At 53.6% G+C, this 14,769-nt stretch overlaps 2 protein-coding genes across 2 annotated transcripts; one reads left to right on the forward strand and one right to left on the reverse strand.

Moving 5' to 3' along the window:
- Positions 1-531: 531 nt before the first annotated feature.
- DCLRE1B (DNA cross-link repair 1B) lies at positions 532-6,871 on the reverse strand. Its single transcript, XM_042013429.1, has 4 exons — positions 6,611-6,871; positions 6,345-6,489; positions 5,956-6,135; positions 532-5,870 (listed from the first exon to the last, which is right to left on the reverse strand). The coding sequence occupies exons 1-4, from the start codon at positions 6,797-6,799 to the stop codon at positions 5,029-5,031; spliced, it is 1,356 nt and encodes a 451-aa protein (XP_041869363.1). The 5' UTR covers positions 6,800-6,871; the 3' UTR covers positions 532-5,028.
- Positions 6,872-6,908: 37 nt separating this feature from the next.
- AP4B1 (adaptor related protein complex 4 subunit beta 1) lies at positions 6,909-14,371 on the forward strand. The gene is made up of 10 exons (XM_042013428.1): positions 6,909-7,168; positions 7,251-7,475; positions 7,552-7,682; positions 8,438-8,585; positions 9,228-9,724; positions 10,407-10,490; positions 11,403-11,506; positions 11,670-11,877; positions 12,368-12,652; positions 13,086-14,371. The coding sequence occupies exons 1-10, from the start codon at positions 7,056-7,058 to the stop codon at positions 13,559-13,561; spliced, it is 2,271 nt and encodes a 756-aa protein (XP_041869362.1). The 5' UTR covers positions 6,909-7,055; the 3' UTR covers positions 13,562-14,371.
- Positions 14,372-14,769: the final 398 nt, after the last annotated feature.

Below are 14,769 nucleotides of genomic sequence, written 5' to 3' on the forward strand. Positions count from 1 at the left end.
GGGCTGTGGGTGGCAGAGCAGGGCCCGGGCTCTGCTCCGGGGCCCGAGCGGGCCCGACGGGACCGAGCCGGGACAGAGCCGGGCCGGGCCGGGCTGTGGGTGGCAGAGCAGGGCCCGGGCTCTGCTCCGGGGCCCGAGCGGGGCGGGGCGAGCCCAACGGGACCGAGCCGGGACAGAGCCGGGCCGGGCCGAGCTGAGCTGAGGGTGGCAGAGCAGGGCCCGGGCTCTGCTCCGGGGCCCAGCGATGGCACCAGAGGAACGGGCAGGAACCGATGCCCGGGAAGTTCCACCTGAACATGAGAAAGAATTTTATCGTGCGGGAACAGATTGCCCAGAGAGGGTGTGGAGTCTCCCTCACTGGAGATATTCCAGAAGCATCTGGACACCATCCCGTGCCATGTGCTCTGCGATGGCCCTGCTGGAGCTGGGAGGTGGGACCAGGTCAAATGCTTCCAAGAAGGGATTTAGTCCAGTCAGGTCACCATCACCCACTCAAGAACTCCACAGGGTTTTAAATCAGCCTTTTCAAAGTTAGTGTTGCAGAGACATTTATTGGCTTTCTTGCAAAAGTTCACAACATTTAAAAATAACAATTACAAATACTCTTACCAAAATTCAGACTGAGAGTAGGTTTAGATTAGATACTGGTAAAAACCTCTTTATTCAGAGGGTGGTAAGGCCTTGGCCGAGACTCACAGAGAAGCCATGGAAGTGTTTAAGGCCAGGCTGGGTAGAGCTTGGAGCAACCTGGTGTAGTGGAAGTTGTCCCTGCCCGTGCCAGGGGCTGGAACTTGATGGTCTTTAAGGTCCCTTCCAACCTAAACAATTCTGTGATTCTATGAAAACCTAATAAACTCTCACAGCTTCCTGTTTACATGAACAGCAGCACAAGTGTGAACCCCCTCCAGCAAAACACTGTTCAGGAGCTCTGTGCCCTCTGAGATAGGGAGGTCTCAGTCCTGCATGGGGGACTCATTTCTCTTGGCACGATTTTCTTCAGGCTTACAGTGACCTCCAAGACTGTGGAACATGATTCTCATCTTCCCCAGCACCTGCTCAGGAAGTCCCAGACTCCCCGAGCCAGAGCCAAGAGGCTCCTGGTCAAGGTCTGTCCCAAAGGTTTTATTGCACAACCCACGGCTGCTTGTGCCTCAGGCTGGGGTTTAGCCAAGTGCAAAGCCACAGCCAGAAAAACTTCAGCATGGCAGTGACTGTGGCAAAAGATCCCAAATTCAACCGAAGAAATCCCAGATACACACACAACACCCACAGCAGCTCACTTGAAGGCAGCACCTCACATGATTATTATCGAGGTGACTCTACCTTCTCAACATGTTCTACTACATTTTCAGAGGACTCCATAAAAAAGCACAAAGAGATTTTAGGCTTGAGGTTCATTTGGAATAAGCCCAAAGTGACAACACATTGTAGAGGTAATTATGTAAATGCCTTCATTTTCTGGTGAAGGGAAGATTTCGCCACTGCAGGTTTTTTAATCTAGAAAAGAAGCCCCTGTGCTGCAGGAACAGACAGCAGCTCTGCAGCAGGGAAGAGAGAAGTTGTTGGAAGTGCTCTGGCTTTGTAATTGGGGAAGCAGAGTCAGACACCGGACCCAACAGCGCTCTGGGGCGTTCCCTGCAAGGTGACATTACACACTCATTTCTGTGGAGCACAGGAGCCAGGCAAATTTTATCTCAGCTTCTTCACAACAACCCAGAGAGCGACTTTCCCCTCTCCACAGCATAAACAGGGCACTCCTCGTGCTTTCCTACTGTTTTAGAGAAGTTAGAGCCAACTGAGCTGTTCATAGCGCAGTGATTGACCCTCCACAGGCAGCTCTGCTCCAGAACCTGCCCTCACAACACACCAGCATTTGATCACAGCCTGGTAAAACAGCACTGAAAACTTGCCAAAGGGAACTCAGCTCATGCCTTGCTCCTCTGCAAGGCCTTGGCTGAGCTGTTTCCCCTCACTGGGGCTTGGTTCTCAGCTGTGGACCAGAGATAAGCAGCTGGAACATGCTCTGTGCGTATAGATTTGGGAGGGCTTTGCTCAGAGCACTTTCTGTTCCCTGCCAGGACAAGTGAAGCTTCCAAACGTGTGGCCCTCAGATATCCCACAGTGAAGCCAATACTGGGCTGCAGCTTCTCATTGTCACTGTTGTGAGCAAAACACACCTGTGGGCAGCAGTGCAGGTGAGCTGGGAGCAGCAGGCTCAGAGCCTGCTCTCCATGACACTCCAGCTCTCAGCTGCTCCCCTGTGAGCCAGGCTGGGGGCAGGAAAACAGGGACATCGTGGAGACAAGTGTGAGGGAGAACAAGGCCTGTAGGAGGCCAGATATTTACTGCCAGGAGACTTCACGGAATCTTTTAGGTTGGAAAATTCGTTTATGATCACAGAGCCCAACCATTAACCCAGCACTGCCAGGTCCATCACTAAACCCATCTTGAAGGGAAGCTGAAAGATACTCAGAAGCCTCAACACTCAGCAATTCCAGTTCTCCCCACAAGGCCATGTTTTATTTTCCAGCATTTTAGGATAGTACACAAAAGTAGTATTTAAACACCTAACAGGGAAGAAATGTTTGGCACTAAAATGCCTTGTGCACCTGCTGTGCTGAGGCAAAGGTCTCCAACAAAATGACTGTTGGTCAAGTCTCTCCTGCTTCTATTGCTTTTTAAAGCCACTGAGAAATTTTAGGTTTCCTTGGCTCTACACGATGGGTAATTTCCTCCTCAAGTGGCAGGAATTACCTTTTCAGCTTTAGAAAGTGAAGCCAGCATTTTATTCTGCAGCTTTAACTGAGCACGAAGAAACAGGATGCAGATCCCCAGAACTCAAGTCTGCAATGTTCACTTATTTTTGCATGATTAAAGCTCAGACTTACCTCTGTAAAGAATTACCATTTACAACTCTTTTTTTTCCCAGAGGCTGACCAGGAGGTTCTCCACTTCATTTACTGTAATAAATAGTTGATAAGAATAAAAGAGGAAAGGCTGGATGCCATAAAACATCAGATCTCCCAGGTCATTTGCAACATGCCCAAGTGGAGCAGTGACTCAGAAGGTGAGCATTCCTCCCCAGCAGTGGAGAGGCTGCTCAAAGCAGGACATGGAATTTGGGAGTTCAGGCTTCACTCCCCTGCCTGTCAAATGAGTCACTTGAATTTCAACAATATTTAAATAACAGCCTGCATCTCCCAGGCAGCAGCAGCAGACAGCACACTACGAGCACAGCGCTATCATTTCCATGTTACAAAACGTGCAGGTGTCTCCACTCACACCCACCCAACAGGGATCTGCAGTTGAGTTTGGATTAGGAAATAATCCACACAGAAAACTCCAAGCAGCAGGACACAGGGCCCACAGCAGGAGACTCAAGCTGCCCTTGCTGCCCTGTGAAGTGCAGGTCACAGGACACTGCTCTGTCACTTCCAATGTCCCCTTGGCAGCTGGCAGGCAGAGCCACAGCAGTCCCAGGGACAGGCACTCCTTATGTAACAGGGATGAATACTGCCATGCCTGGGAAAGCACAGGGCTGGGAGTCAGGATTCATGTTTGCCAAACAAACAGCTTTCCAAACATCCCCACTCTGGCTGTCAACACTCTCACTGTTCCGGACAGCCCTGTTTGTGACTGCTGCAACTGCTGCATCCAAGGACACCTTTGCTTTTCACAAGGCCTGGCCCTACTCCAAGAGCAAATTCTTCCTTTCCTGGCTCAATTCAGGGAATCCAACCCATCTAGCTGCCTCTTGGAAAGGCCTTGCAGGACACTATGTTCAGAAAATACTGAAACATTTTGCCTAGAAAGTAAAAAAAGGGGGAATTGAGAGATGAGGAACAAACTGCTCTGTTGCTCCAGGACAGTGTCCAGTGACCATTTCCACTCCAGCTGCCCTGACCATAGGAGGGGCCAATTTGAAACACTGGCAGTGCAGTTTGGCACAGTCGACTGCAGTGGGTACCCAGTGGTTTGTCACACTACAGACACTTCCCAGCTGTGCCAGGCCAGGGCTCTGCAGCTGATCCACAGTGGGAAAGTGCCCAACCTCTAACTAACAGAGCCAGTTCTGCTGTTCAGTCACAATCTTTCCAAACAATGCTGCTAAGACTGATCACACCACTAAGCAGATGTTTCATTAACTCCCATCCCATTTGCCACTGCAGGACAAGAGCAGGCAGAATGGGAAAGCAGAAAAGTGGCAGTTACCAGGAGTGCTTTGCAATCAAACAGAATTCAGAGGTGCAAGACTGAGTGCAGAGACTGCAGAGGATATAGTGGCCCACTCTGAAAAGCCTACAACTCAAGAACTCAGACAATTCCTACTTTTTCTGGCCACAAACCTGAAAAAGCACTGACAATTAGCATCGAGATGGCACTTTCAAGAGAGCAGGACTACATCCAGCTGCAGTTGGCTGGCTGGATGCAAAAGCTGGAAGTATTAGTAGATTAACAGATAGAAAACAGATTATTGGACTTTAAGGCACTTCATTTCTTAGATCTCTTTAAGCAGCATTTTTAAAAAGCACCTTGATACAGAACATCTGTAATTCACTTCGGAATGAACTGCTCATAGTCAGTGAGGTATCACACACTTACAGAAAGTAGAATCTTTGGGGCTCTCAGATTCCCCCCCTTGCTCCTTTCATCACAGTCCAGCCATTAATTACTCAGCTGCAGACAGCTCACACCCTCTGCAGCTCTGCTTGAATCAACCTCTCAGTGGCTTTTGTAAGAGGGGACAGGCAAGTCACTGCAAAAGGTGGACAGAAGGCACACAGGCAGTGGGACCACAGTGCTCAGCGTTGTGGGGGACACAGGAGATGTAGAGATAAAAAAAAAAATAAATAAATTTTTAAAACGTACCATCTACAAACTGGTTTTAGTTTCCTCTCTGTCCTCTATAAAGAGGTAAAGAAAGTAGAGTCGCAGAGCTGAGCTCCTCTCTCCTAATGGGAAACCTGAGCATGGAGCAGAACGAAAACACTGCTACCTGCTGCACTGGCAACAACGTCACACGATTTTTCAGGGTGTGTCTCCCTGCCTAAAAAAGCCTTCTACCAGCTCATCAAATGTCCGTGAGCGATTCTGCTTTAGGACATTTAAGGGAGTGAGTAAATATTGCTCTGCAAATCCAGTTGCAAGGTGCTCACTGGAAACAGGTGCTGCTCCAGTTGTTCCCAGCTGTTCCCCACTCAGCTTTTCTTTCTCACCCATGTGACGCGTGCAGCCTTCTATTGAGCAGGGAGCTGGCTCACAGTAGTGCTGAGGAACCTTAACATCTATAAATGCTTCAGGTTTCTCAGTATTTTTCTCTGGGGACTCATAAACGACCCCTCGGGGCACAGAACGTGACATGGCTCTTTTCCAGAGACTCATGGGTTTCTGCCCCCTCCTTTGGCTTTGCTGCTGTCCAGACTCTTGCACGGGCTTTGGGACTTTGAAGTCAGGAAGCACCTGGGGGGCCGAGCTCAGGTATTCCTGAAAGTAAGCCTGGCACATGTCAGCCTTCACAATGGGAACGATGGAGCAGGGTTTCAGCCACTTCACAAACTCGCACAGCTCCGCAAAGGACGAGTGGTCCGAGTATGGGATGAGGTGGATGTTGGGGTGGGTGACCTTCATGGGCCTGCCTGTGGGGATGATGGCAATGGTGGGGTGCAGCGCATTCCAGCTGTCGAGCGTGTCCCAGCGGATCTCGGCGACATCCACGGCACGGATCCAGCCGGCGCCCTCCTCGGCGGTGAACACATCCGGCAGCTCCAGCAGCCGCATCTGCTCCAGGCGCCAGGGACTCACCACCACCCACGTGCTGAACTCCAGCGCCAGGTCCACCAGCAGCGTCTCCTTGCCCAGGGTGTACACACCTGCCAGGAGAGCAGTGCCTCAGGCACAGGGCAGGACGTGAGCCCTGCCAGGGGCTGTGCTAGCAGGAGGAAGGGCAGCACTCACCAATGACCACGTGGTGCTGCGGGTGGGCGCGGATGAGATGGGCAGCCTGGTGTGTGGCCAGCGCCCGCGAGGGCAGGGCCCGCTGGGGGTGGCAGTGAGTGTTGTCCAGGTACAGGCGGTCGATGTGGCGGCCCCTCAGCGCCGGCTCACTCTGCATGGCACTCGTGTAGCGGAAATCTCCTGCAAGGACAGGGATGGCAGGACAGGGCCCAGAGAGGGTGTGGAGTCTCCCTCATTGTGGATATTTCAGAATCATCTGGTCACAATTCTGTGCCATGTGCTCTGGGACAACCCTGCTTGATGAAGGAGTTAGGACCAGGTGACCCACTGCAGTCCCTCCCAACCTGACCCATTTTGTGATTCTGTGATTGTGGCAACCTGCCCTGTACCTGTGTAGAGGATGGTGCCGAAGGTACCCTCAAAGAGAAACATAACGGAGCCAGGGCAGTGGTTGGAGTCGATCAGTGTCACCGTCACCTCACCCAGGACATGGCTCTGCCCCACCTCCAGCGGCCGGATCCAGCACATCGGCACCTGCAGGGGCCGAGGTGTGAGGGTTGGGACAGGCAGGTGGGGCTGCCCAGGCGATGAGGGCTGGGTGTGGCAGGTGGGGGTGCCCAGGCGACGAGGGCCGGGGCGAGCGGGACACACCTACCTGCAGGCGGCGGTGCAGGAGGCGGGCGGTGAGCGGGGAGCAGTACAGCGGGCGGCTCCAGGTGCTGGACAGCCCCACCGTGTGGTCCGAGTGCATGTGGGACAGGAAGAAGAGGCGGGCGCCAGCCGCCCTCCGCAGGCTCCAGAAATCCACGGCAATGGGGGTCCCGGGCAGCACCGTCCCGCTCATAGCGGGCGGAGACCCCGCGCCCCTCACGCCGCTTTTGGCGGGAAGCGCCGCGCACGCGCGGACGGCGCGGGGCGGGGCCGGGCGGCGCGCCAGGGGCGGGGCCGCGTCACGTGCGCGGGGGTCACGTGGGGCCGGGGATCGGGACCGGGACCGGGACCGCGACCGCATCCTGGGATCTGGGACTGGATCGGGACCTGGGACTCGGCCTAGGAGTGGGAACAGGACCGGCGCCTAGGAGCGGGGCTGGCGCGGGGCCATGCCGTACCTGGGTGGCGAGGAGGCGCAGCGGGAGCTCCGCCGGGCCCTGTCGAACCCGCACGTGCAGGCGGACCCGGCGCGGTACCGCGGCGCCGTGCTGCGCGTGATCCGGTACGGCGGGCGGGGGCCGGGCGGGGGGCGCGGGGCCGGGCCGGGCCGGGCCGGGCCGCGCTGAGCCCGGTGCCCGCCGCAGGCTGATGGCGCAGGGCGCCGACGTGTCGGGGCTGTTCCCGGAGATGGTGAAGGCGGGCGCGGTGTCGGACGTGGTGCAGAAGAAGCTCGTGTCGTTCTACGTGCGCGCCCAGGCCCCGCGGCAGCCGCAGCTGGCGCTGCTCGCCGTCAACTCCCTGCGCAAGGACTGCGCCCACCCCAGCCCGGCCGTGCGCGGGCTCGCCCTGCGCACCATGTGCGGCCTCAGGTGCGGCGGGGCCCGGGGCGGGGCGGGGGTGTCCCCGGCCGCGGTGCCCCGCTGATGCCCGGCTGCCCGCCCGCAGGATGCCCGGGATCCAGGAGTACCTGCAGCAGCCCATCGTGAGCGGGCTGCGGGACAAGGCGTCCTACGTGCGCAGGGCGGCCGTGCTGGGCTGTGCCAAGATGGTGAAGCTGCAGGGGGACTGCGAAGTGGGTGAGTGGCCGTGGGGCTGGGGACACGCAGGTGCTGTGCTCATGGTGCGCGTTCGGGCTTTAGGGCAGGGCTGGGTTCGCTGTGCTGCCCCTGCAGGGCAGAGAGGGAGAGAAAGGGAAGGGTAGTTAAGGAAAAGACTGAGAGAACTAGGATTGTTCAGCCTGGAGAAGAGAAAGCTCCGGGGAGACCGCGTTGTGGCCTTCTAGTACCTGAAGGGAGCCCGCAAGAGAGCTGGAGAGGGGTTTTGGAGAAGGGTGTGGAGTGACAGGACAAGGGGGAATGGATTCAAACTGAAAGAAAGCAGGTTTAGGATATTAGGAAGAAATTGTTCCCTGTGAGGGTGGGCAGGCCCTGGCACAGGTTGCCCAGAGCAGCTGTGGCTGCCCCTGGATCCCTGGAACTGTCCAAGGCCAGGTTGGACAGGGCTTGGAGCAACCTGGGACAGTGGGAGGTGTCCGTGCCCATGACAGGGGTGGGACTGGATGAGCTTTAAGGTCCATTCCAACCCTTAACACTCTATGATTCAATGATTTTGTTCCATCCCCAGTCTCTGATAAGCCAGGGGCTGCTCTGACCCACACAGACCCTCAGGGAAAAGTTGTGCCAAGGGCAGGTCTTCCTGTAGAGTTTGAAGTTTTGTTGATCCCTTCTCCCAGTTCAAGCCACATCTTTTTTTTTGTGATTAAGACTCACATATCGTGATGATACTGCAGTGTGCCAACAGAACTTGATGGCAGGACCTCTGTGCTTTGCAGATGGTGCTCTGGTGAACGAACTGTACAGTTTGCTTCGTGACCAGGACCCCATTGTGGTCGTGAACTGTCTGAGGGCCTTGGAAGAGATCTTGAAGAAGGAGGGAGGAGTTGTCATCAACAAACCCATTGCCCATCATCTCCTCAACAGGTTTGTTTTCTTTGGTATCAAGATGGTGCTGGAAGCATCTCTTGTTCTTGTGTTTTCTATGCAGAGAGGCAGTTTCTGGGAGGACCTAAGGAACTCTTGTCAGGTACCCAAAGATGGAGGTGGCCATCCTAAGTTAACTAAACCACTTTAGGCTAAGGTCTTCAGAGAAATCTGGGATGTCCTGCTCTTCCAAGGAGTCTTTGCCTCAGCTGATGGTTTGGTTTGTAATTGTAGGTTAATGTGATTAGACTTTTGGGATTTTTTAAGTGATAACACACATGATCTATCTGTGGGACAGGTATGTTCTAGTATGTCTTTCCAGACCCATTGAAAGATATATTATTTAACCATTGCTTGAGGAAATCAGTTTTTCTGCAGGTAGCTCTACGTGCTCTGGGAACAAAGGGGTATTGCTCTGCCCAGGGTTCTTGTCAGTGTTGCTGCCTGGTGTAAACACCAGCAAAAGTGCACATGACTGATACTGAGTTAATAACTGGGCAGTTCTCTTGAGATAAAACCGTGGCATCCACTTGGTTTGGAACAGAGGCCGTAAGGAAGTCGGAGGCTGAGGCCTCTGCTCTGCACAGCGCAGATGTTCCTGCACTCCCTGACTCGTGCCCCCTGTGCCTGTGCTCCTGGCAGGATGCCTGACCTGGATCAGTGGGGGCAGAGCGAGGTGCTCACCTTCCTGCTGCGCTACAGACCCCGCAGCGAGGAGGAGCTCTTCGACATCCTCAACCTGCTCGATGGGTACCTCAAGAGCAGCAGCCCCAGCGTCGTGATGGCAGCCACCAAGCTGTTCCTGGTGCTGGCCAGGGAGTACCCAGATGTGCAGGCAGATGTGCTGGTGCGGGTGAAGGGCCCGCTGCTGTCTGCCTGCACCTCAGAGAGCAGGGAGCTCTGCTTCACCGCGCTCTGCCACGTGCGCCAGATCCTCAGGAGCCTGCCCGGCCACTTCAGCAGCCACTACAAAAAGTTCTTCTGCTCCTATTCGGAGCCCCACTACATCAAATGCCAGAAGATGGAGGTGCTGTGTGAGCTGGTGAATGATGAAAACGTGCAGCAGGTGCTGGAGGAGCTGAAGGGTTACTGCACAGATGTGTCGGTGGAGCTGGCGCAGGGAGCGATCTTTGCCATAGGTGAGAGCTGTGCCTTGGCTCTGCTGCAGCTCTGCGCCTCTCAGGGGGGCTGTTCTCCACTGAAGGGTATCTGGGCAAGCACCAAATCACTGCTCTGTGCTGTAACAGCGCAGAGACCAACCTCCCCAGGAGTGTTTTGTGTCAGAGTGTTTCTGAACCACTGATTATTTCAGAAGTCCTGGCATTGAGCTGCTTCAGGTTGTGCAGAAGATCCTTGGATCTCATGCTGTGAGGAGGTGCTCTAAAGAAAATGTGTCATTTCATCTTGTTAATGAGCTTTGCAGTGTTCAGTGAAGCTGTGCTGGGGGTGGAGGAGTTCTAATACCTGCTTGTTCTTTGAGTTGTGATGGGGGCAGAATTAAGGTGATAGTTTTGGTTTTTTGAGCTTTAAAAATAGTTATTACAGTATTCATAAGGAGAAAGCTGGGGATTACAAAATGCCTTTTTAATATATTACATCTAAGGAAAATTCCGAAATCTTCTGAGGCATGGCCTCAAAAAAAGGAACATGACCTTGGTGTGGAGAACAAGCTCATTTGGCCACACTTTCAGAAATGGTAGTCAGAAAGGAAAGGAGAGAGACTGTTCCTTTAAAGCGAGTTTGTGATGAGTAGTTGGGCTCATGAATCCTGTTTCATGCTGATAAAAGGTTGACTCTTATGTCTTTTCAACATCCTTGCAGCCAATATTGCCAGGACATACACAGAGCAGTGTGTGGGAATTCTGACAGAGCTGCTGGGGCTTCAGCAGGAACACATCACCTCAGGTAACCATTGCAGGCTGCTGCCTGGTTTATGCTCTCAGGTGGTGCCCCTTGCTGGGGCTCATGATCCCAAACTCGAGGCCCTCAAAGGCACTTGGCTTTCACTTTAATTGGCACCTTCAGATGGAAGTCTTCCAGGTGGGTTGAGGGGTATAAAGTGCGTTCCTTCTGTAGGAACTGCTCTCTGTGGGAAAGGGGAAGATGATTGTTGCTGTGTTCGTGGTTCTTTCTGGCTGCCACCCGCTGACTCAGGGAGTGAGGCGCTCAGCAGAGACATTTCACTGTCTGTTTGAGGGCCAAGATGATTAATAGATCTTTTAAATCTCTGTGATTTCTGTTCCTCATATAATAGTCTGATTCACTTGTACCCAAGCTTCCTTTTTTCTCTTCGGCCCTCCGATCCACCTTCACATCACTGCTGTTCCTGCTGTTCTCTTTTAACTGGTCTTGCTCTCAGATTTGAAAGCACATGCTTGCACTCAGCTGTTGAATTCAATCTCAGGAGCTGCTGGTGTTTCTGAGTGGGCAGCAAAACCTTTAAAGTTTTGACCTAAAGTTCATGAGTGTCATTTTGAATCGGGGTCAGCTTTAATTTGTCATTGTAACCTCGTGCGTCTGAAGCATCATGAGTCAGGCTTTTTAAAGGCTGGCAGTGGCCAGAAGAGAGGTTGCAGCCAGAGGAACAATCTGAAGTCTCAGTGCTTTATTTTAGACCTGATGCAGCTTTGCTCTGACAAATGCAGTGTCATGGGATTGGGAAGGAGGGTGCCTCAAATCACAGTCACAGGCAGGGCACTGACCTTCCTGGCTGAGATTTGCAAAACCCGTTGAGTGGGGTGTTTGAAAGGTTTTCTTTTTTTCCCTGAGTGTTTTTTATAACTCTTGGGGGATGCTGATAACTTGCTTTCCTTGCAGCTGTGGTCCGTGCTTTCCGGGACCTGGCCTGGCTGTGTCCCCAGTGCACAGATGCCGTGTGCCAGGCACTGCCTGGCTGTGAGGACACCATCCAGGACAGTGAGGTGAGGGGACAGTGCTTGGGGCCAGGTGGACAAGGACTGTTCAGCTTTCCTTTGCCTCGAGACTGGGGGCGGAAATCTTCAGATTTGTTCTCTCAGCGTGCTTATTTCATGCCAACACATGGCACACAGCAGCTGTTTGCTGGTGTTTCTGTGGTTCCTTCAGGGCAAACAAGCACTGATCTGGCTCCTGGGCACACACGGGGAGAAGATTCCGAACGCTCCCTATGTCTTGGAGGACTTTGTGGAGAACGTGAAGTCCGAGACGTTCCCAGCAGTGAAGATGGAGCTCCTGACGGCGCTGGTGCGGCTCTTCCTGGCCCGTCCCGCCGAGTGCCAGGACATGCTGGGCAGGCTGCTCTACTACTGCATAGGTGGGTTCCCTCTGTCCTCACAGGTTTTTGGGGACCTGCTCCAGCCGTGTCCCCAGGGCATGGAGGCTGTGTCAGCATCCTGGCTCTGAGGAGGCCATCCAGGCTGGCAGGGTAAGGTGGTTTCATGCCTTAGGTTGCTGCCTGGCCCCTGGCTGGCTGGTGGTTGTGGACAGGACACCTTCCACTGTCCCAGGGTGCTCCAAGCCCCATCCAGCCTGGCCTTGGACACTTCCAGGGATTCAGGGGCAGCCACAGCTGCTCTGGGCACCCTGTGCCAGGGCCTCCCCATCCTCACAGGGAAGAATTCCTTCCAAATATCCCATCTAACCCTGCCCTCTGTTAGTTTACAGCCATTCCCCCTTGTTCTTTCGCTATCTGCCTGCAAGCAGGCTTGTATTGTATCCCTGAAAGTCTGTTTTTAATAATTGTTAGTACTCTGGGGAAATGTGGCTGATAGAATTCTCCATAAATTGCATCTCTGTGTTCCCAGAGGAGGAGCTGGATATGGCTGTACGAGACCGTGGACTGTTCTACTATCGCCTTCTGCAGTCTGGGCTGGAGGAGGTGAAGCGGGTCCTGTGTAGCCCCAAGTCTGACCCCTCCCTGGGACTCCTGGGGGACCAGACCAAGCAGCCTGTCAATGCCTGGGCTTTGGAGTTCAACACTCTGGCCACAGTTTATGGCAGAGAACGCTGGGCACTCGCCACTGCTCACCAGCCTGTGGAACCCTCTTACTCCTGCTCTCCTCGTGCTGACTCCAGGAACAGAGACACAGGTAACCTGCCTCACCTTCCTCTGGGGTCCATTCTCCCCTTGCCAGTAGATCACAGAATCCCAGAATGGTTTGGGTTGGAAGGGGCCTTGAAATTCCTCTCGTTCCACCCCCTGCCATGGGCAGGGACACCTTCCACTACCTCAGGTTGCTCCAAACCCCTTCCAGCCTGGCCTTGGACACTTCCAGGAATCCAGGGGCAGCCACAGCTGCTCTGGGCAGCCAAGATGTTCTCCCATGGGTTTGTGTGGAAGGTCAGAGTGCTTTGGGAATGCTGACTTGGTGTTCTGATCACCTTGTGCAGTGTGTGGCTGGTCACTCACGAGCCCAGGGGATGCTGCTGATGGCACTGGGATTCCAGCCTTCCTCTGCTCCATCAAATGGGCTTTGTGCCACTGGGAGCTGCATCTCACATGTGTTTGTGCTTTCCTTTCAGAGTCACTTGTGTCTGAAGGGAATAAGGAAGTCCTCGAGGTTCATCCTGATCCTCTGATGTCTGAAGGGAATAAAGAAGTCCTCAAGGCTCATCCTGATACAGGCAGCCTGAGCTTGATCCCTGATGTTTCCCTGACTGCAGAACAGTTTGAGACGACGTGGCTGAGCCTGGACACGAGCTGCCAGCTCTCTCTGCCCTGGTGTGGGCCTGTCCACCCAGACACCATCCAGACAGCCCTTCACGTGGTCCACATCCAGACCATTGCCATGAGCAAAGCTGGAGCCCAGCCCTGGAAAGCTTATCTGAGTGCCCAGGATGACTCAGGCTGCCTCTTCCTCACAGAGCTCCTGCTTGAGGCTGCAGATTCAGAGCTGCAGGTTTCGGTGAAGCAAAATGAAGCAAAGCCAGAGGCACTGCAAGCCTTCATCTCAGCCTTGAGGACAGTCCTGGAGGCAGTGGCTGGACTGGAGTCTTGACTGGTCCCTGCTCCCAGCAGGATGCATGCTCAGGACACAGGAAAAGTTGATTTCTCTGGCTTCTTTTGCTGTGCCCAGTGCTGGTTTGGTACTTTTAAACTGCAGAGTGTTGGCAGCCCGGCCCTGGGCCTGGAAAGCCCGGGTGGTGTGGGGGAAGCTGCAGCTGGGGCTGGGGAATGGAGCAGGGTGAAGGGTCTGCCCTCCCTCTGGGCTGGGGAAAGGACAGGGTCACTCTGGTGTGAGTCACAGGACTGGTGGCATCCGTGGTGGTTGTCACGAGGCACGAACATCACTGATGGAACCAGAGCTGAGCAGAATTCAGGGGGGTGTTTTGGAGAGGATTTTTTTCCTGAGAATTATAGATAATTAAAGAAAAACCCCAAAACATCAGAGGCACCAGGATTCTGCCACTTACCTCATATTAAAATATGAGGAATAGTGCAGTGAAGAGAGAACATTTCATTCTTGGCTCCCTTTACATTTGTTTTAATTTGCTGTCTGATTTCAGTAGTAGCTTCACTTAGGGGTGAACAGAGCTCTGTTGTGCCAGAGGAGGGTGGGCCGGGTACATCCTGCCCACTGGAACCAGCAGGCTCCACTTCTGAGAGACAGGCATCGGTTTTGTAGTGCAGTGTGTTACTGAGGTGGAGAACTGCGCTCTCTGAAGTTCCCCCCAGCTTTTTGATTTCTTTGAATGACTTGATTGTACCTTCAAATGGCAGTGTGCCTTCCATGCACTTCACTGAAACCCTGTCACTGTTAAACAGATTTCTGATTTTCTTAATAAAAATGTGAATCATTCTTGGCTGATTTCTGGAGTTTCTTGTTCCTTCAACCCTCAGGACTGTGGATGGAGTGATCTGATCACTGCTGTGGATCAGGGCAGATCTGCAGCCCAGCTCCTGCCTCTGTGTCCAGCAGGGCTTTTCTCTCTGACCTTCCTTGAGGCAAAGCTTTAAGGAGCAATTGGGCAATAATTAATCTCAGTCTCATATGCCAAATTACTGTGAGGGGTGAACCTGCAGGTGAACTCAAAGGCAGATCATCAGTCAGCTGCCGCAGGGTTCCTGTTAAGTTTCCACAGCTGTCTTGTGTCCCTGTCCTTAGGGAGAGCTGCACTGGAGCATTGGCATTATGCAGTTTTCAGGATAAAATAGCTGATAATTTGTTGGCAATCCCATGGTTTACTCTGCTGTGGCTATACCAAG

The sequence above is a fragment of the Corvus kubaryi genome, unplaced genomic scaffold (assembly GCF_017639235.1).
Source record: "Corvus kubaryi isolate FWS band 111438036 unplaced genomic scaffold, C.kubaryi_AGA036_p1.0 split1-37355, whole genome shotgun sequence".
Taxonomy (NCBI): domain Eukaryota; kingdom Metazoa; phylum Chordata; class Aves; order Passeriformes; family Corvidae; genus Corvus; species Corvus kubaryi.

Coding starts and splice junctions, on each gene's coding strand:
- AP4B1 (XM_042013428.1), top strand. CDS start 7,056: ATGCCGTACCTGGGTGGCGAGGAGGCGCAGCGGGAGCTCCGCCGGGCC. Junction 7,169..7,250: donor GCCGTGCTGCGCGTGATCCG/GTACGGCGGGCG, acceptor TGCCCGCCGCAG/GCTGATGGCGCAGGGCGCCG. Junction 9,725..10,406: donor GGGAGCGATCTTTGCCATAG/GTGAGAGCTGTG, acceptor ACATCCTTGCAG/CCAATATTGCCAGGACATAC.
- DCLRE1B (XM_042013429.1), bottom strand. CDS start 6,799: ATGAGCGGGACGGTGCTGCCCGGGACCCCCATTGCCGTGGATTTCTGG. Junction 6,490..6,610: donor TCCTGCACCGCCGCCTGCAG/GTAGGTGTGTCC, acceptor CGGCCCCTGCAG/GTGCCGATGTGCTGGATCCG. Junction 6,136..6,344: donor CGGCACCATCCTCTACACAG/GTACAGGGCAGG, acceptor CTGTCCTTGCAG/GAGATTTCCGCTACACGAGT.